Source organism: Stegodyphus dumicola, chromosome 5, assembly GCF_044657685.1.
Source record: "Stegodyphus dumicola isolate Sdum_Otavi_A_Nest chromosome 5, ASM4465768v1".
NCBI lineage: Eukaryota > Metazoa > Arthropoda > Arachnida > Araneae > Eresidae > Stegodyphus > Stegodyphus dumicola.
The window spans coordinates 187,207,818-187,230,084 of NC_140772.1; the positions used below are offsets into that span (position 1 = coordinate 187,207,818).

Genomic DNA, 22,267 nt, shown 5'->3' on the forward strand with positions numbered 1-22,267 from the left:
TTGGCATTTTTCATTGAAAACTATAAACGGCGGATCACTTTTCAAATTGTTGCCACTAAATTTTATCGCTCTGTATTATACTTAAAGAAATTAAATAATGAAGAATCTGCGTGAATGTACACAAATGTACATCACTTGGATGAATCGGATTAAATGCGAGCTTATTTCTCTTAAGGCCACCCGGACCAGTGTGCTGTTTTTTTTTTTTTTTTTTTTTTTTATTTATGTTTGCTTACTTTATTTTTAGTTCAAAGGGGCAATTTGCCCTGAAGAACTTTTAATTTCGCTTTGGCATTTTTCATTGAAAACTATAAACGGCGGATCACTTTTCAAATTGTTGCCACTAAATTTTATCGCTCTGTATTATACTTAAAGAAATTAAATAATGAAGAATCTGCATGAATGTACGTATGTTTCTCGCATTGTAATAAAACAACGGTACCTAGAGCTATCAAAATTTCAAAAATGGAAGCCCTAATTTGAATTTGAAATTTGTTTTATTATCGATTTCATATTTTATAACACTTCAACGAATTTTTGATTAAAAAACTAAACGATTTCAAAGCGAGTTTCAAAGCGATTTTATCTGCAGCGCGAGAGACTCTAAGATACGCTCATTTTAAAATAATTTTGAGATATTGCTGTTGAACTGAACTTTGTGGTTTGAGTACGTAGAACATGATATTTAATGAGGTAACACACAAAACGTTAAAAACACTCCTTTGGACGCAGTTTAAAATCTGAAACCTTTCATATTTTTATTTATTAGTTCAAAGGGGCTTATTAGTATTTAAAACAATAGTCCTTGAGAGACTATTGTTTTAAATACTAATACTGTTTTCGTTTTTGTGATTTTGCGTTGAATCACTATAAACGGCGAATCACTTTTCAGACTGTTGCCACCAAATGTTAGAGTCCCGCATTACATTTGAAGTAAGTAAATAATGAAAATCTGCGTAAATGTGTGTATATTTCTGGCATTGTGATAAATAAAAGGTTTGAAAAAAGGCCATCCAAGTTTGAATACCGTAATCCTCCTACGAATATGGGCATGAAGATCAAATTTGATATTATCTATTTCATATTTTGTGAAACTTTAACGAATTTTTGAGTAACAAACTCAACGATTTCAAAGCAAGCAATAGCAACACTCTACGGGGGTGGAAACCTTTTTATCTCCAGAGCGCGGAATTGTGTACCGGAAATTCTAAATACTCGTATATGCTCATTTTAAAATTAATTATCGACATTGCTATTGAACTGAATTTTATGGCGTAAGTGCAGAGAACATGATATTTAATAAATAAAGGTACCACACAAAACGTTAAAGAAATGTCTTTTTGGACGTAATTTAAAATCTGAGACCTGTAAGATTTTTTTTTAAAATTTTTTTATTGTTTTTTGAATGCATGTTGTTTGCGAATGACGCATTAGTCGTGTGTAATTTGAATATATAATAATTATTTGTGCTATTTTTTATTTGAAATGCATAGAATTCTCTAAAATAGTAGCATTCTTAGATTGAATATTGTCTAAGCAGGTTCAATGATATTTTAACTTCATTACCATATCAAATACAGTTTCTTTTTAATTTAAAAACTTCGCCAGCGGTCTGAAGCAACTTTTTGAATCATAGGATGAGTTTTACTAAAATTTGTAGTAGTCCGAATTTTTATAAGTATTCAGAGTTACTGAAATAAAAAAAGCTAAACTTTTTAGAATTTCTTTATCAAAGTATTACATCTTAGGTCAGCAAGACCTGATTAGTAAATCTGGGAAAGGATCTATGATTGTTTAGTAAGAAGTAAAAAAAAAGTACTCTAGGTCTAAGCAGTAAAAGAAAGCCTGTCCCTCTATCGAAAATTGTCAAGTATGTTAGAAAGATTTTGCAAGACATTAATATTTTAGCTCAAACATGATTTTTTTCAAAATTTAGTCTCTTGTTTTGGAGATGGTGTTCAAGCATCATAATTTTATTTTCACATGTGCAGAATTTTTATATTTTTTATTGATCGCTGTATTTTTAACTTCCATAGCATAAATTAAAGAAATACACATAGCAACTTCAGCCATAAACAGATGACTTAAGAGAAATTTGTTTTGACATATTATGTGAAAGATTAATAAGTACTATAACACAACAATATTACATGACAGTAATATTAAATGCTTTTGCATTTATGTTACATGACAGTGATTAGAAAACAATAACTGTAGATGCGAAAAAAACCTGTACTTATAAACTTCTGCATTTTTAAAGAAAGTACAAAATAGTTCAGAATAGCAGATGGTTTTCAGATCATTCAGTAAGGTCATCGTAAGTATATTCTCTTCACGTTTCGGAAGAACTGTAGTAGTTCAGATTTGTTGTAAAAGACTAATTACACCCCTGGGGATTCGCGTACTTACGGAACGGAAAAACAAGCTTTGAAACGTACTCATACAAAAGTCCTACCTTTTGTTCGACAGATAAATGACAGATGTGATAATTTGAACACATGCTTTCAATCAGTTGTTTCCTTCTAACAAAGCGTCTTGGGCGGCTAGCAGGATCCTAGCAAAGTCTTGTAATAGTCTCTTGTTTTAAATATGCTGTATTCGAACTCAAATTCAAAGACGGGCATTTAAAGATTTTATTAATGCTTTTTTTTTTTTTTTTTTTTTTTTTTTTTTTTTTTTTTTTTTTTACATTCGACGATTCAATATTTGTTTAAAAAATAAACACATAAATTAACTTGCAGATCAAAATTATGTTGCTGTGGAAATGTTTCATCAACAGTTATTAGTAGTTATAACAGCATAACTAAATAAGCCCATTTCGAAATATGGATGATATTGCATTCATTATTTTTAACCTGAAACAATATCAAGTTGTTATTACTAGGTAAAATGGCTTAAAATAAGCTCACACATTATAAGAAAATTTTTTAAAAGAAAATTGGATTCACTTTCTTTCACATAATTTCTGACCAGTTCTTCCAAAATATTTTAAAGCTTAATTTACTACGTAATAGAAATGTCTCCACGTTCGTTGTTTTTAGTTAGTAATTTTAATTGGGGCTGTTATATAAGAAGGCTATTTATCGTTGTTGTGTTATAGTACTTATTTTATTGTATAATGCAAATTTTTATCAATTGGTTAATTTTATAATGTATAGAGGAATTTAAAAAAGAACAAAAGTAATTTCCACCGTTATAATATGTCCTTAAATGGTTCCCAATAAAAACATAGTTAACTGAGTAGTATACTACATTATATTAATTAATTTACTAACCAGATAGCAAAAACATTTCAAATTCGAAATCCATCTTTTAACTAAGTACTTTTTGCAAAGTAACAAAAATTCTAATCCCTTTGTTGTTTAAATTAAAGATAAACAAAAAATGTTGTTTTTTCCCCATGAAATGCTAATTTTATATTATTTGATAAAAACTGGGAAGTGCAAAATCAAAATCCTGGCGAAATACATATACTTATGAATGAACACAGCACACAAACATTTCTTCACCCTAAGCACGAACACAAATCATATTTTAAACAGCTTAAAATGAATCTACTTTGAAAGTATTTAATTTGTGATAGATAATGACAGCTGAAAATATTTTCCAATATTACAAGATAAAATGAGGTTATTTCTCAAATAGTTTCACAAATAAACTCACAAAATAAAGAACGCTTTTATAAATTTTTAATTTGCAATACGTTAGATGCTTTATTGAAGAATTTGCAATACGTTAGATGCTTTATTGAAGAATTTGCAATAATATCGTTCTGATTTTCATTTTATACAAGATTGCCATCATGTTTCACTGATGACCAACTTGCTAATTATTAGTCCAATGTAGAGTCCTCCTTCTGTTTTCTCATAAAATCGCCTTTGTAAATTTAGAGTTTAATTTAGCAAAAGGTTTTCCACCTAAGTGGTAAAATGTCTTCGTAAAGAATTCCCTAAAGAAATCTGCCGTGTATTTATGTTGCATTTAGGGATATTTTCAAAAACACACGCTGCTGATTGTTATTTTTAATAGGTGAACAAAAGAAATATTTTTTTAAGAAAGAATATAACTTAACTGCAAGCTATGTCTTATTCCTAGATAGCGAAGCTTGATTACAAACTCAATTTTTAAAATACATTTAATTATCTTTATGCTTTAAAAAATGTCTTGTCTGGTATTTGGCCACCCACTTAACTTACACGTTGACCATTTAAATAGAGCACTACCAAATGTCACATTGAAAATTATCATATTCATCTCAGTGAGATGGATATGATTCGCATATCTTTTCTGTTTCGCATCTCTTTCTCGGAAACAAATCTACCTATGTAGTATATTAATGTATAGGTAGCAGACATTCTGTCACTGTCAGCCGAACGGTAAAGTCGCTGAATAGTCGCAGAATACCGAGTTCTGACTTAAGTTCGATTCTAAGAGACCGGGCTGGCTGCATGGGCGTTTTCATGGTTTTCCGTATATATAACATATATACGAGCAGTTTCTTTAAAAAGTCCTGGGGCCCACCAGCGGTCGAGCGATAAAGTCACTGAACACTGGTAGTTCGGTCCGAGGTTCGAATCCCGCGAACGGGCTGGCTGCATGGGTGTTTTCGTGGTTTTCATCATGTGTAACGTGTATACGAGCCAGTTTTCCTTAGAAAGTCCTCCACGACGCCATCCCTCCCCTTAGGCAGATAGCCCTCGAGGCTTTGCCGTAATTAAATAACCTAACCTTTAAAAAGTCCTCCACGAAGAGACCCTCCTCTTAGGCAGACAGCTCTAGTATGCTTTGATGTAGTCAAATAAGCCAAAACATTCTGTTGGCAAAAAAGCAAGATTGCATTTATCATGAATAATTTCTAATGCAAAAGTTATACTTGTCACTAAGGAAAGAATTTATTTTTGTGTAAAATTCAGATTGCTTGAATTTTAATAATTCTCAGAAACGAAACACAAATAACAAAAAACTAAAAAAAATATTCATAATTAATTAGGATATATAAACGATGTAATCATTAAGCATATTTTTAGTAAGAAAGAATATTTTGTAATAAATAATTGATAAATATATTTAATACTAAAGAATCCTCTATATATCTCTACAAAGTATAAAAATTACAAATATTTTTCAAGGTGCATGTGTATATGTACCTGATAAAAATATTTACATTGTTTATTATTCAAGCGATATTTTTAACCAGGTGCATATTTTCCGTGAGGCATTTTCCGGAGAATTTTTTTTCCCGATATACATTTTCAGGATATTTTCTTGGCATTCGTTTTACTCAAGTGGTTAGATTAAAGTGTTATTTTGTATGCTGTGAAACCTAACTAGAATTTATTTTCATTCCATAGTTGCTTCACATAAATTTTCGATTTCATGTAATATTCAGTTTCATAATTGCACTATCATTTTGAGATTTACGATACTTTTCAGTTTTTTTTTATTAAATGTTGTCTACAACTACTTTCAATAAAATACTGATATGATATATAATAGGGAAATATAACATACACGCGCACACATGCTCACAAACTTACATCACCATATGTATACACAGTGTTTTGTATTGTGTGTTTACATATATATATAGTTTACATGCAAAACAGTTTTAATAATTCCTACGAAAAATGTGATAAATTTTCACGAAATAAACTGCTTAAATATATATATATATATATATATATCAAGCAAGGTAGTAATTACAATTTTGAAAAACTAATTTTGGTCTAGAAAACATCTATATTGCGCTTTCCATAGATTAACATAAATGAAGTTTTTAAAGTCTGAATTTAAATAATGATATTGTGTTTATATGTACTGTAATTACTGATGAAAGGATGTTTCTGAATTTAAGGCCTTAAATTACTAACAGACGGCAAATACACAACTTGAAATCAGAGTCTTTGGAAGAAGCAATAAATTTAGAATTTTCGGCAGCTCCATTTCTCGTCATAGTTAACAAAATGAAAAAACTGAGAAAAATAGATAGCGGATGCTTTTTTGTCCTTGCACAAAGGTAATGGTCTCCCATATAAAGTAGAAAATGTACAAAGGTGGTAAGCTTTTAGTTCAGTAAACTAAAAGAGTTCAGTAAACTAAAATATACCCCTGGAGGTATATTTACGTTGAAGTCAACTTGGAGGTTCCGCTATTAGGTGTTTTCTTTGAAAAGGGTAATATCTTTTTCAGCACATAACCAGAAATAAGAATTTATGTTTTCATTACTTAATCTTCAAAGCTGTATAATTTGGAGCATCTGCTCGAAAAACTGTTAACTTATTTTTCATCCTTCATGAAAAGAATACACATCTGCGTAAATGTCTTGGAGAAATAATATCGTTAACAATTTTGCTACAAAGAATTTTTTTTTTTTTTGGTTTCTATTAACATCTCGATAATGCACGTAGTATATAAATACTTGCATTGTAACTCATGTATAGCTAATTACAAGGAAATTGCATTGTAACTCGAAAATACATTTATTTTCTCAAGAAGCTCCTTTGTCCAAGCTGTTTACTTGTTTTCTACCCCAAAGTGATTTTACTCTATGAAAGCCGAACTGCCTGATCTCATTCATCAGCCACTTCATCTATTCTGCTGTTGAGGTATGCGATATACATGCATACATACGTCGCGCTAAAACTAGTCATAAGTCCCAAATATAAAATTTCAACATTTTATGTTAAGTTATGCGACATACGTACGTGTAAACGTCATGATGGAACTATTCAAAATGGAAATTTCCTTTGAAATATGAAAATCGAAATGTTTCGCGATTACAATACTTTATTTATTTCTCACAAGTCAAAACGGTGTCATAAATAATACAGTAACTAACTACTAATAAATTTATGGTGCAATCTAAAGAATTATTTAAATCTAACACTTTAAACTGGAATAAACTTATAATATTTGAAAATTAAATACAAACATAATACTAAAATAAGTTGCGAATAATTTGTATTCGAAAAATTGGAACACGAGAGAAAAAAATTCTCACAAATTCCCTTTGTATATTAAAAAATATTTCCTTAGAAAATAAGGATAAAAAAATGCAAGATTAATTTTTCACCATTATCGAAGCAATTCCTTAAAGAAACTGGAAATTTAAAGCATTTTACGTAGTTTCTCTTACTGATGTATATTGACTAACTTTCTGTATTCGGCACATATCTTGATTTTAAGGTACGAGTAATATACAGTAATATGTGTTAGTGTGCAAATTATAAAGTAGCCAAATAGGAGATAAAATACTATTTTAGCAACCAGTCTCGTGACGAAGATACCATAGGGAGAAAAACTAATTTCACTCGCTAAATTCAACGGAGGGGAGAATTAGCTTAATTATATCCACATGGTAAGAAGGTCCCGCTTTTGAAGCAGTTTGAGTAAAAATGCTTGCCGCTTTTGCGACAGACATGGTAACAAAACACGATTATTTTTACGTCGTTTCCTGAAAAAACCCGTAACGCTCGGGGGGTTAATCCCATGAATCAGACGGGAATATTTCGGCATATAACGCACATCGGTGTATTACGCATCCCTACAATTTCAAACTACATTTTTTAATTTTATAGTATATTCGCAGTGCAACGCTCACCACTTTCTTTACGAAGAAACCTGAGAAAGTAATATAATGAAAGTTAAAGGTATTTCTCCCGCCTTCTTAGCCTGCCTTCGTAGTGTAGTGGTCAGCACGCTGGGCGCGCCTTGCAGAGGTCCATGGTTCCATTCCCGGCGAGGATGTTCCTCATTTTTCACCTCTCCTGCTTCCAAAAAATATGATATATCTTCAGAGGCGCCCGAACTAAAAAAGGGTGGCTGATGATGATTGTCCATACCCAGGATTTGGCGACTGGGTCATTTATATTCGAGTAGCCCTTTAAAAAAGGGGAGTATATAAGGTATTTTTCCCGTCTTCTGAGCACGCCGTCGTAGTGTAGTGGTCAGAACGTTGGGCGCGTATTCCAGAGGTCCGTGCTTCAATTCCCAGTAGCTCATTTCTCAAATCCCCTGCCTTTAAAAAAAAAAAAAAAAAAAAAAAAAAAAAAAAAAAAAAAAACCTAATTATTCTATAAAATAGTATACGCCGTACTGCATGTGTAATTCAAATCATGAAGTGAAAAATATTCACTTTCCACTCAAGGAATAATAATATGTCCCTCTCTTCCGTTTTTTCCTCCTCAGTTTTTAATTTTTTTTTTTTTCCATTTTTTACCTTTTTGTACGAAGTAAAAAGGAAGTATTGTAATCGCGAAGAGTTTCAGGCAGCATATTTCAGCGAAAATATCTATTCATTTTGACCGCTTTCGAATGCAATTTAACAATGTTTTTGCGTGATATCTGTACGTAAGGAGAGAATAAAAGAATCTTTTCCTCCAAAAAAATTATAAAACTGCTTTAAAATGAATTCTGAAGAGAATTTTTCGTGGCGTCTGTACGAACGTATGTACGTACGTATCTCGCATAACTCACAAACGAGTAACCTCAGAACGTTGAAATTTTGTATATAGGACTACTATAACATGTAGATGTGCACCTCGCATTTTGGTTGCAATCGGCCGCGCCAAACGTATATAAATATATTTATATAAATATATCCACTCTGTTACCGTTCTCAGTGATCTCAGTTTCTTTACTCTTATATGTTTGTAAATTGTACATTTTTTGCTTTAAAAATGATTGAAATATGTTGTTGTCTTCCGGTTAAGGGTTATATGCCTTTAGTAAATCTATATGCAATATTTTTAGAATTATCAACAATTTTAAAGTTGTTTAAGTGCCACTAAGCCTGATAATTTTTTTGATGGCGGCCATTGCTTGTTTACATTTGAAACAGCAGAGTAGTGGATTTGTTGCCAGTCTAGGAAACATAGCTTCGCAACAACAAAGATAACGCCTTCATTTATTATTGCGAATTAAATCATGCTTAATCCTTTCTGGAATTTTTTCAAGAAAATAAGTGTTTAAGATTTACTTAATTTTTAATAATTTAATTTTTAATAATTAGTAATTTAATTTTTAATACAGATATTTAGAGTTTTATGTATTTTTGCCTTCTCGCGAAGTGAGAACTGAATTAATTGAATGAGAAACACTCAATCTGTGAAAAACTGTTTCTTTTTTGTTTTGTTTGCTTAATTTCTTTTATACATCGTTCTAGCTTTCTTATAGTATTTGAATAGAACATGTGGCAACGATTAGATAATTCTTTGAATGATATAAATTTTGTGCATTCTGAGTTGTAACATGAACGAAATATAATACTGTTAAGTGAACCTAGCGCTAGAGTGTCGCTATGTTAAACAAATAGAGTGAATTTGAAAGAATTATATTGTGGTTTATGCGCTGTCGGCGAAGTAGATTTAATTAAATCCAATAAGTTCAAAAGAAATGCAAGAAAAAAATGCGTATAATTTAATATTCCGTACAAGGAAGTCATGTGGTGTACACATCAGATTTTTGTGGTATTATATAACGTTAAATTAAGCTGGTGGACCGCTTTTCAATCGTTTATCAGTCTCATTTTCTGGTAAATTCCAGTTGTTAAAGCTACCACGCGACAGAAGGTTCGCAGTTTATTTTTCAAATCTAAAATATCTGTTACTCAAAGCAAATGGATGTTTCCGAGACAAAATAAAGTGGCGTGATTATTCTAACCTAAATCCTTTATATGTAGAGAATACATAAATGTTGAGAATGGTTTCTTTGGATCTGTATATCTTTTATTTAATTTGCTCCAAAAATACTTGAACCTTCATCGTATTAATATATTTTACAAACAACAAAGCCATTTGAAGTAAGAAATCATTATTTCAAAGTTTCAAAGTTTAGCCATTTCTCAAAACTATTTTGCGATTACGCACTTCAGCTTCGCTCTCTACCCTGCTAGGTTAGGTTAGGTTAGGTTATTTAATTACGGCAAAGCCTCGAGGGCTATCTGCCTAAGAGGAGGGATGCCTTCGTGGAGGACTTTCTAAGGGAAACTGGCTCGTATACACGTTACACATGAGGAAAACCACGAAAACACTCATGCAGCCAGCCCGTTCGCGGGATTCGAACCTCGGACCGAACTACCAGTGTTCAGCGACTTTACCGCTCGGCCGCTGGTGGGCACTCTACCCTGCTAGGATGTAACTTTGTTGTCTTGCTTGCTGTTGCAATAATATCGAAAATGTAAATGTTCTGTAAAAAGGCACGACTAGAATGCCAAGTGATTTTGGCCGCAAACGTCAACTGCAAAATAAAAATGGAATTAAAACTGCCTCGACTGCCATGTTTCATAGGTATTACCAAGTCAACATATTAGGATACTACACAATCAGAAGTCTTCCTCTTCAATGTGGATCTACGTACGCATCAACACTGCTTCATCGTTTCCTTGCTATTCTTTCATATATATATAATAGCGAGACATAAAAATAAAACTTGAATATATTATTTCGGAGTAAATAAATAGGAAAAAATATCACGTAATGAAATATTCTACATAAAAATATGTAAACGTATAAAAATTTGCTACCTAAGTAATAAAAATAAAATATCAAGGGATAAAAAGATTTTCTGTTTTTAGTCCAAAGGGGCTTTGTCCCTGAAGGACTATTGTTTTCGTTTTGCGATTTTGCGTCGGACTCATAAACGTCGGTTCACTTTTCAAACTGTTGCCACAAAATGTTAGAGTCCTGCATTATATTTGAAGAAATTAAATAATGAAAAATCTGCATAAATGTTTGTCTATTTCTCGCATTGTGATAAAACAATGGTACATAGAGCCATCGAATTTTGAATGACGAAATCCTACTGCGAATATGGGCATCTGAAATCCCAAATTTGGAATTTGTTTTATTATAGATTTTATATTTTGTAAAACTTTAACGAATTTTTGATTTACAAACTCAATGCTTTAAAAGCGAGAAATGGCAACGTTATATAGAAAAAAAAAATACTTTTATCTCCAGCTCGCGAGACTGTGTATATCGGAAATTCTAAAGATATGCTTAATTTAACATTATTTTGCGATATTGCTCTTGAACTGAATTTTATGGTTTAAGTGCAAAGAACATGATATTTAATAAATAAAGGTAACACTCAAAACGTTAAAAAACGCCCCTTTGGACGTAATTTAAAATCTGAAACATTTCAGATTTTTTTTTTTTAACTTGAAAAGAAACTATATAAACTGCGTATTGAAATTGCTTCTCATTACTTGCATTCATTTCAATAATGATAAATCTAGTTTAAAAAGAGAAAGATTTAAAGTGCCTAGTAAAATATGTTTTAAGGTCCTCTGAACAACAATATAGGATATGCATTATTTGAATATACTATTGATTATATACATGGTTTGAATCAGCTCCTTCACGCACTGTATTGCCATGGGGTTCCTTCACGCACTGTATTGCACTGTACTCAAGTATTTATTGCCTAGAGATTATTCTGACTATTTTCTCACTTGACAATCCATTTTAGTTTATTAAAATAATATATAAATCAGAAAAGAAATGAAGAATGCAAATAGTTTGAACTGGGTTATGAATACGATATGGCAAAAAATTGCATGACAGAATAAAAGCTATAAAGCAATTCACAGGGATACAAATTTATCAAATTTAATATATCTTAAACAATTTACCGTAAGATAGGCATTGTGAAATAGGTAATTTTAATTAAATCATATTTTTAAAAATGTAGCACTTTAACAACATTGAAATTAGGATTATTAAAAAAAGCTACATTGTCTTAAATGAACTTATAAAAACCTCATATCTCCCATTTTAAAAATTAAGCACTAGAAATGCATATTTTAGATGGATGTTAAGGAGAACAATGAATAGGATGGAAATTATTTATTGAAACAGTTAATCGGCCAATGAATGTACACTCATGTCCATAAATTAAGGATAATGCAAAATCAGGCAAAGCAAAAGAAGCAAAACAAATTTGACTTACTTGTAAAGCTTATTTATTAAACAAAAGGTAGAGAGCAAAAAAAGATGCTTATGTTTGATATTATTAAAAAAATTAGCGTTTTTTTCTCCCTGGAGCAAATTACAAAAAAGAAAAAACTATTTACAAAAAACCAATATTACATGGTTGGTATGATTGTTAATACATTGTATGTCTCCCAGACGATGCAATACAGTCCGTACAACGCCTAGGCATGCTGAGTATCAAATTATCGATCTGATCTTGGGGGATATTACACCACTCAAAAAGCAATGCTCTCCAAAGTTCCGGTAGATATGTAGGAGGAGGTTGACGGGCTGCACCTCGTCGGCCAAGCATGTCCCACACGTGCTCTACTGGATTCAAGTCCGGTGAGAATGCTGGCCAGTCCATACGAATGATATCCTCCGATTGAAGGCATTCGCTTACGATGTTTGCACGGGGAAACCGGGCGTTGTCATCTATAAACACAAATTGTGCGCCCATGGCGCCCCGAAACAAGCGTACATGTTGTTCCAGAATGATGTCCCGATAGATTTGGCTTGTCATGGTTCCAAGTTGAACATGCAGGTCAGTTCTGGAACCCAGAATAATTCCACTCCAAACGAGCACTCCTGCACCACCGTAACGGTGTCGTTCAATGATGTTTTCTTGGTGCTAACGTGTACCTGGAGCTCTCCATATGAAAGTCCGGCGAGAATCAGCCTGCAAGCTAAACCTGGACTCGTCGGAAAGCATCACACAAGGCTACTGTTGCGGTGTCCACAATGCATGCTCTCTACTCCAGGCTAACCGCAGGCGACAGTGAGTTGCAGTAAGTGGAACGCATCTGACAGGTCTACGAGCATATAGACCAATCTTCCCTAAGCGTCTGTACACGGTCTGCCTTGAAATTGTCGTACCAGTGGCTGAAGAGAGCTGACGAGACAGGTCTGAGGTTGTGCTCCGCCTGTTTCTTTTGGCAGTAACTGCCAAATACCGGTTCTCATTCGGCGTTGTAACTCTGGGGCGACCTGTGCTGTAACGTCTACTCACATTACCATCATCTTGGAATCGTTGCCAAAGCCTGGAGACGACACTCTGGGTCCTTTGTGTCATAACTATTCGGTTATTGCACTGAAATGCTTATAAAGCGCCTGCGAACAATTTTACCTCTTTACCCGTATTCCTTATATATCACTTTCTTACACTCTCGTCATTGTGACGTACCATCGGTGTCATCTGGTTACTTCCTGAAATTTGCATATGATTCTTGAAGATGTGTGTAGTGATTTTACAGGTGATATATTTATTTTAGAGTTCAATTTCCGCGTGACTCCGAATTATCCTTAATTTATGGACATGAGTGTAGAATATAAATTCGAGAATAAAGGAAAGCTACAGTGTCTCACAAAAGTGATGGGACACTTGTGCTTTACAAAAGGAAACTGTAGTAAATAAATTAAGAAAACATGTAAAAATATTTTGTGGGTGTGTTTCATACTTAAATTTAGTAACAATTATTACATAGCATACGTTTTCTCAAAATATTAAAAATTCATTTAATAAAAATATAATTGTTTAATCCGGAGCAAAAAATGGCTCACATAAGTGATGGGACACTTACTTTTCCATCAAATATTTATCCAAAAATTTTACTTTTTAAAAGGTTTTAATATTTTGTTGGATTTCCTTTTACTTTTAAAACATGATTTAATCTTCTTGGAATGGATTCGACTAATTTTTTTTTGTGATTTCTGGAGTGATTTTACCCCATTCTTCTTGAAGCACCGATTTTAATTGTTGTTTTGAAGAAATGATTGTGTTTGCGAATTCTTGATTCCAATTCTTGCCAAATATTCTCTATGGGATTTAAGTCTGGAGATTGTGGTGGTGTTTTTATTATTTCAGGATAGTTATACAGCAGCCAGAGTCTAACGTTCAAAGCAATGTGCTTGGGGTCATTGTCCTGGTAGAATTTAAAATCGTTATGGAGGTTCAATTTTCGTGCTGAAGATTTCAAATTTTTATTTAAAATGTCAATATACTTGTACCGATCCATTATACTGTCAATAAAAACAAGATTACCAACTCCAGCGGACGACATACACCCCTATACCCTAACTCCTCCTCCACCATGTTTTACTGTTGGCACCAAATTCTGTTTACGAAATTCTTCCCTGGGTTTTCTCCACACCAAGATTCTACCGTCAGAACCAAATATATTAAATTTACTCTCATAAGCAAATATAACTTCATTCCAGTAATCAGAATTCTTATTTATGTTGGATTTTGCGAAAGCCAGTCTGAGTTTTCTATTTTTTTCACTTACGAAGAATTTTTTCCCGGCTGCTCTACCGTGATATCCAGCAGATCGAGTTACTCTTCTAATAGTCTCAGGATTAACAATTACTCCATATAATGCTTGTAAATCAGCAGCAACTTTAGGATCACTCTGTCTTGGATTTTTGTTTTTAATATTTCAAACGATCATTCGCTTTATTCCATTGGATAGCTTTGATGGTCGGCCAGGTCTTCTTTTATCCTGAATCATATGATTCTTTTTATATCGTTTAATGATATTGAAAACTGTTGAATGACTCAAGTTAACTGTTTCAGCAGTTTTTCTAATAGATTTTCCACGTTCAATATTCAAATTAATAATTAATTTTCGAACTTCAGGCAAAGTTTCTTTCCGTTTAGCATTCATGGCTGCACAGAGCTAAAAACACAAAAATTCCAAAACAAACTGGAAAGAAATACTGCAGACGATTTTATAAATTATTGCCAATTGCTTTTGAGTAAAAATAAAAACCCAAAAAAATATTTTTATTGTAGTACGTAGTAGTATCTAATGGTGTCCCATCACTTATGTGAGCCATTTTTTGCTCCGTTCTAAACAATTGTATTTTTATTTAATTAATATTTTAATATTTTGAGAAAATGTATGTTATGTAATAATTGTTACTAAATTTAAGTATGAAACACACCCATAAAAATTTTTACAAGTTTTTAAATTAATTTTATTACAGTTTCCTTTTGTAAAGCACAAGTGTCCCATCACTTTTGTGAGACACTGTATACCAACAGACACAGAAATTTAGAGAACAAGAATTTTTTGAAAAAAATATTAGTTGTGTTACCTATCTTCGCGCGGATAATACTCAGCAGTGAGCTGATATACTTGATAATGCAGAGGGTGCACTCACGTTTCTTAGACGACTTTGTTTTGCTATAAAAAAATCGCCTGCTTGGAAAAAAAAATTTAAGCTGCAACTATATTTTTGAAAGTATCAATTATCGTCTGCTATTTGAGGATTTTGTTTTCATGCAAAATGGCGCTTTTAAAGAAGCAATGGTCGGAAGACTATGCTTGTGATCTTCCCGAAGAAAATTATTCGTATTTTATTATTAGAAATTGCTGTGAAAGCCACAGGTTTCAGGTATCTAAAACAACAATATATAACATTATCAATAAGAAAGCAAATTATGGTTTCAAGGAGAAAAACTGTTCGAATTACATAAAGATAAAATCGGAGTGTTTCGAATGTTGCGAAAGTAAGAACTTCAGTCTTAAAAGACAATCCGCGAAGTCAAAGGGCAGTTGTATAATCAATAAAATTTTCAGTATCAAATAAAAACAAAGTGATTAATGCTGATTTGAACCTTAAAAGGGCGAAAAAAACGTAATGTGCATCGTCTTTGTCCCCGACATATCGCCGAGTGCAGAGCTTATGAGAAATATTTATCCGGACAAAAATAGAAAAATGTTGTCACAATAGACGAAACATGGGTATATTTAAATGACCGCAATAAAATAGATCCATTTATTATCATCAAAGAAAAAGAAAAAATCTTAAAACATGGTTCAAGGAAATTAAGAAAGTTTTTCAAAGGCATTTAGGATTGCTGCTAGTTTTTGATATAACGCCAAATAAAAATTTAAGAGATTGCAGAAAACTGTTAACTCCACATATTATCAGGAACAAATTTTGTATCCAATTTCCATATAAGAAATACTTTCTCTTTACTCCCAGTACCATCAATCAGTAGAATTGCATCAAGACAAAGCAGGCAGCCGCACGTCAAAATCTATTGTTTACTTCTTGGAAATAATGGAACAAGAAACGTTTATCAAGGCCATAACCTTCACTATAGTCCTACTAAATCATCCTGATATATCATCCAGATCATCCACGTATTTTTGCACTTTTGTGATTTTTAAAAAGCGAATTGTCCAAAAGTCGACCTACAATTTTCCTTGGACTGTGGAAAACTGTTCAAGAGAAATGAGCTAAAATATCTGTTTCGATACTAAAAGAGGCTTTATTGTCTTGAAAATTACGGCTTAGAAAAATAGTGAAGGTTAAAAGGGTATCAAATGGAACATTTAAAAAACAAACATTATTTCCGTAAATACAGAGAAAATTGTCTAAAAATGTGCGAACAGCCTTAGTAATTGTGATAGATGCCCTTCAGAATTTATTAATCTTCACTATAATAGATCGTTACAATCCTCTGATCACACATATATACAAGAAATTATATACTACAGTATTTATCATGCAGATTGCTAGTGATTGTTGCCTTTATGGCTATACATTGGCACTGCGCACAGTTTAGCATCATCACTTAGTTTTAAGGAATAATTTAGATTTAATTCTCTGTCAGTTTAAAAATTTGTGGATATTTCTAATAGCGTTTCTTGCAAAATCTTTCTGCTTTGAAGACATAACTATCAGAAAGATATTGCTTTTAATAGGTTAAATATAACTTTCATTCTTCATTATGTATAAATTTCATTTGTAAAGCAAGAACAGCCTTTTTCATTGCAGAACAGAGGAATTTCTATATGAATGATACAGAAATCATAGTGTAGAACATGAATAGATACTCAATAAGCAGCTTCACAGAATCACTAACAATGCAACTTGAGAGAAAGCTTGGAAGATCAGATTACAAAAATGTAAGCTGCTTTCTGTAGTTCCGTGTGAGAACCTGAAGCATTAATTTGACGATTATCTGACTACATAAGTTAATATTTTTTAAAACTTAATTGAGTTACATTTATAATCCAAACTACAAATGTGCATTTACCTTAATTTCTATAAGACACATAGTAATATATTATATTACGGATGTTAAATCATGATTAATCTGTCACAGCCTATTTCTCAAATTTGGGAATATCTGGCTCAACGTATCAGCGAATATTGGATTACATTTCCAGATCAAATGAATCACTTTGAACCTCTGAATGCGTGGCATTTATAAAGCGATTGAGGAGCTATGGGATTCTGAGAGGTAGATTAAAATATTAGTTAAATGGTAAAACAAACAGGTAGACGAGTGCCTCTGAGGACTTCCACCATATGAGTCAACTTAAGAAAATAAAATACAGAGATATGTTAAAAGCAAAATTAGAAAATTGTTAAAACATAAATAACTAAAAACTAGCAACAAAGGCATTTCCTATTAGTAGTTAATCAGTTAGGAAATATATAGTTTAGATATATCGAAATAATGAAATTATGATAATATATATTCATTTTGGGTGTTAAAGTATTTAAAATGCGTCAGAAGATTTTAGAAGCTTGCTGTCCTAGTGATTTTATTTTACAGTGAGTTTCCAGATACTATAATAAAGTTTACGTTCTAAAAAAGTTCCGTAACTCATTTTATAGCATTTAATTAAAAGAAGAAGTATTCTTTAATTGCAAAACACGTGATCACTATCTTATCGGTATGAAGCCGGCTTTCCTTCGATTTTAGCAGGGTTCAAATCTCAGGTAAGATATGTACATGAGTGCAAATGTTCACCCCTTTAAATGATGTTACATATTGCTCTAGTACCCGTGAGTTAAAAAAAAAATCACAATTTCAATGATAAAGTGACTACAATTTCAGGGAAAAATGACTCAAAATAACTTATTTACTATAAAATACGAAGGTAAATAATTAGTCCATATGCAATAGATCTTAAATTATCCAGACTACAGGTATCCCAAAATCAAACTTTCTAAATCGCTTGTTCTTCCTCCTAGACCATGCAAAATTAAACACACTCTTAATTTATTTTCAATTTTTAAGATTTTCACTGATTTAAATGTTATAAAAAGTAATATAATATGATATATATTTTTTAAATAGTTACAAAATTAGTTGAAATGGGTTTTATGTTTAGACAAATAAAAAACAGGTTTTCCTTTTGCTTAATTTTGTTGAAAAACATATATTTTGTGTTCTAGAAATAAATATATTTTTTTGAATGCATCGTTGAAGCCATAAAATGCAGTAGAGGAAAAGCGTCCAACTCTTTTCTGCATTAGAGGGAAAACGTCTTTGACTGCTGAGAAAGGGTAACTAAATTATTCGAACTCCTAGGAGAGAAATTTCAATGCTACCTATGAGCAGGTGTTTTTAAAATTTTCTTTGTATGCCTAAAACTTCCAGCAAGATATACTGCGTGGAAATTGTATAAAAAAATAAATTGGAGGCACTACTTTGAGCAATGAATTCCCGTTTGCGCTTAGTAAGTGGTTTGGTAACGCATATTGCATATTTTAGACGGCAAGCATTGTATTTCAGTAATATCGTGTACATATAGTTAACATTTTATGCTGTATAAAATTTCGAAAAAATTTCTTTACCTTGTAGACATAAATATATTGCCACACGCCATATTATTCTTCTACTCGAAAAAAGAAAAACATTTAGCTTAAACTTGAAGTAAGTAGAACTTACCTTTTTGCTTTCATTAAACTCTCTTTTACATTAAAATTTATTTCCACTTAAGCATTTCAGTGCTGAAAATCTTTCGGAAAATAATATTTATCTATGCACGAGAAAGTTACGTTTCTTAGTTTTAAATAGTTAATTTGACTTTTCGAAAGTTTTGTATCTTTGCTGTTTTAACGGAAGTTCTAAATTTTGTAATCTCAAATCTGTTACTTTCTGCAACCGTAAAAAAATAAAGTATCTGTTTTTTCTTCCATATTGTTCGCTTCGAGTGTAGTAATAAAAATCCGTGACAATAAAGGTAAAACAAGAGGAGAGTTAATGTTACGTTTCTACAACTCAACAATACTTTCTTTTGCCACATCATTTAGATTTCTTCTAAATTTTAAAGATAGGTACTTTTTATCTTTAAGAAAATTTTATTTAGTACTTTTATTTAGTAGCTACATTTAAAATATTTTTACATTTGTCACCAGAAAAATAATTTCACAAAACATTTTTATTATCATTAACTATGAAACTAGCTGACACGCAATTATGGCGGTTATCCGTAGAGATACATGTACATCATACAGAATTCTGAAATTAAAGAGCTGAAGGGGAAATACATTTGGGTATGTATTCGTCTCATTACATCGATAAACTATAAAATTAGTAAACTATAAAACTAATGGTTTTTGTAATTTTGCTATGAAGTCCGAAATGTGCCAAAATAATGGCTTTAAATCTTATTTTAAAAGATTCTTCCATAATGTATCATTTAAAAACCTGTCACCGTGATACGCATGAGTGACTTTAATGATACTTCGATATTTTTTTCGGAAAGTGGTCAAATCATGCATTAAAATCGTTTATAGAAAATGTCTATTTCGGATTTTTTCCAATTACTTTTAGAAAGTGAAATAATAACTTCGAGATACCCATTTTTATGCTGTTATGTAAATTAATACGATTTAGGCAAATGTCCACAGCATACCGGTACGATATTCCTTGGCTGGCTAAGTCAGCCAATTCGATGAAAATAACATGACTTGTAGGCCAGTTAGTTTCGGTTTCTGTTGAAATTTTGATTTATTCCGAATTTTCTGCTTCGTTGTTACGGAACTGTATACCTACTAATTCTATCAAAAAAGATTACTTTTTATGGCTTCTTCAAACTAGCCTTGGATATGACTTAGACGTACATAGTAATCTCGTTATGTATTTTTGTGTTTTAAGAACGTGTATCAAAATTTCAATCTTTACATCTGAAATTCATCTCTGAACATCTATCCTAATGATTATAAAATGATAATAATTACTTACATCAATATCTATTCCTGGTTGCGGGAAATAAACTGATTGGTTGTCATCCTTGGGCTCAAATCTGTAGAATTCCAAGTCGTCTTTATACCACTTGACAACATATAACTCTTCACTTCCGAGATCGTAACTGCACATAAGGGTCACAGACTCTCCAAATATGGCTGTTGACGGAACTCTTAACTCAGTCACGCGGACACTTTTACCCCATGTTAGACCTAAAAAAAAGGATAAACGGCTAGAACAACAGACACTTTTATAGATTTTCAGCACTTATTATACTCAGAGCAAGTTCTAAAACTATGTCTACAGAGGTTGTTCGTGCATTTTGTATACAATTTTGTCTTCCTGCTTTCTGCTTGGAACATTTTTTTCTTAACTGCGACTATATTTTTTGAAAATATAAATTATTGTCTGCTACTTGACAGTTTTGTTTTCATGCAAAATGTCGCTTTTAAAGAAGTAATGACTAGAAGGCCACTTTTGTGTTCTTTTCCAAGAAAATTATTTGTATTTAGTTATTATAAAACGTTGCGAAAGCCATGGTATTTTGATAGCTAAAGCTAGGATAGGTAATATTGTCAACAAGAAAGAAAAAAAACAAGTTTGTCCTCAAACGGAAAAATGTTTCAGATACATATCCAAGAAAAAAACGGAATGTTTCGAATGTTGCAAAAGTAAGAACTTTAATGTTAAATTAAAAAGACAGTTGCAAAATCATTAAAATGCTCGCAGCGTCAATTGTACACAAAGTGATTAATGCTGATTTGTATTATAGAAAGGTGAAAAAAAGTAATGAGTGTCGTTTTTCTCCGTGATATTTCGCCGGACGCAGAAAGCGCTGAAAAATTCTTTATGAGAAATATTTATCTGGACAAAAATGGGAGAATATTATCAAAATATTCAAATCTTAGGTGTACTTAAATGACTACAATAAAAAGGGATCCATTTATTATAATCAAGAAGGAGAAAAATGTATTAAAACATGGTTCACGGGATCTAAAGAAAGTTTTTCTAAGGAATTTGGGATTGATACTGGTTTTTCATATAATGGCAAATTAAAAATAAGTTGTTCTACGAAAAAAACCCGCAGGAAAAAAGCCCAGAGAAAAAAAATTCTCACAAAATAAAGCTCACAGGTATAAATGCTCAAAAAAAACCCCCACAGAAATATGCCCACATAGAAAAACGCTCACATGGAAAAATGCTCATTTAGAAATATACTCACACGGAAAAAAGCTCACATGGATATATGCACACATGGAAATAAGCTCACTGATAAATAAAATACGTAGAAATATCCTTATATTAATCAATCTTGAACTTCGTACATATACTTGAATTGAAGAAAAATTATTTGATCATTTGACACAATTATTGGACAAATGCTCACATAAACATCTTCAGAGGTGGTATATAAAAGAATGAAAACTATAGTTAAATTTGCATGTACTATAATATTTTATACTACTGCCTCTGTACGACATTTGTATTCCTTTAACTGCCCACAGTTAATTTTTTTCACTCTATTTTTGCATACTCTATTTTTAATCTATTTGATATGTATCTATAGAAATTGGTGTTTGAATGTAGTTATTTAAGTGTGGAGCTAAAAAAGTTCTAGACGACCACAGTTTCCAATCGAAGTGTGGAATCATTATGATGGAGCGTTCGAAAAATCTCCTAAAACCAAAAATTGTTACGAAAGCTTTCATAAGGTACTAAATTCATTATTTAATTGTATCCATCCCAGTATGTGGTTTTTATTCGACGAACTCATAAAAGATTTAGCCTGTCATTGTTTATTATTACTATTGTAACTACATGGCATACTGAAGTAAAAAAGAAAGAAAATATGAAAACTTACATTTGCTAATCGCGAATCATGTAAAAAACTGTGATGAAATCAATGATAAAATTAAATATTTACACATATTAGCTAATATTCAGCACGTTTAAATATTCATAACTTTTTGAAATATATATTTGTGATTTATATATAATAAAGTACTTTACGTAATTTAAATAAAATAATTATTTATGTTTGCTTATTGTTCTAAATGTTTATATTATAAAAATGTGTGACTTATATTTACTATTATTTTATTTTTTTAACAATTAAAATTGTAATAATTTTTCACTGTATATTCTGTTTCATTTTTCTTCCTTCTCTCCTTTTTTTTTACTTCGTTGTACGAAGTAAAAAGGAAGTATTGTAATCGCGAAAAGTTTAAGGCAGCATATTTCAACGAAAATATCCATTTTGACCGCTATCGAATGCAATTTAACGATGTTTTTGCGT

At 31.6% G+C, this 22,267-nt stretch overlaps 1 protein-coding gene across 5 annotated transcripts in view; it reads right to left on the reverse strand.

Annotated features, from left to right (window-relative positions):
* Nucleotides 1-22,267, reverse strand: part of LOC118198806 (endothelial cell-selective adhesion molecule-like) — an 847,091-nt gene that overhangs the window by 126,910 nt on the left and 697,914 nt on the right. For all 5 annotated transcript variants that reach the window (XM_085817476.1, XM_085817472.1, XM_085817474.1 and 2 more), the window contains one exon: nt 19,969-20,183. In XM_085817476.1, the coding sequence (XP_085673602.1) occupies nt 19,969-20,183 (215 nt within the window). The remainder of the gene's footprint in view (nt 1-19,968; nt 20,184-22,267) is intronic.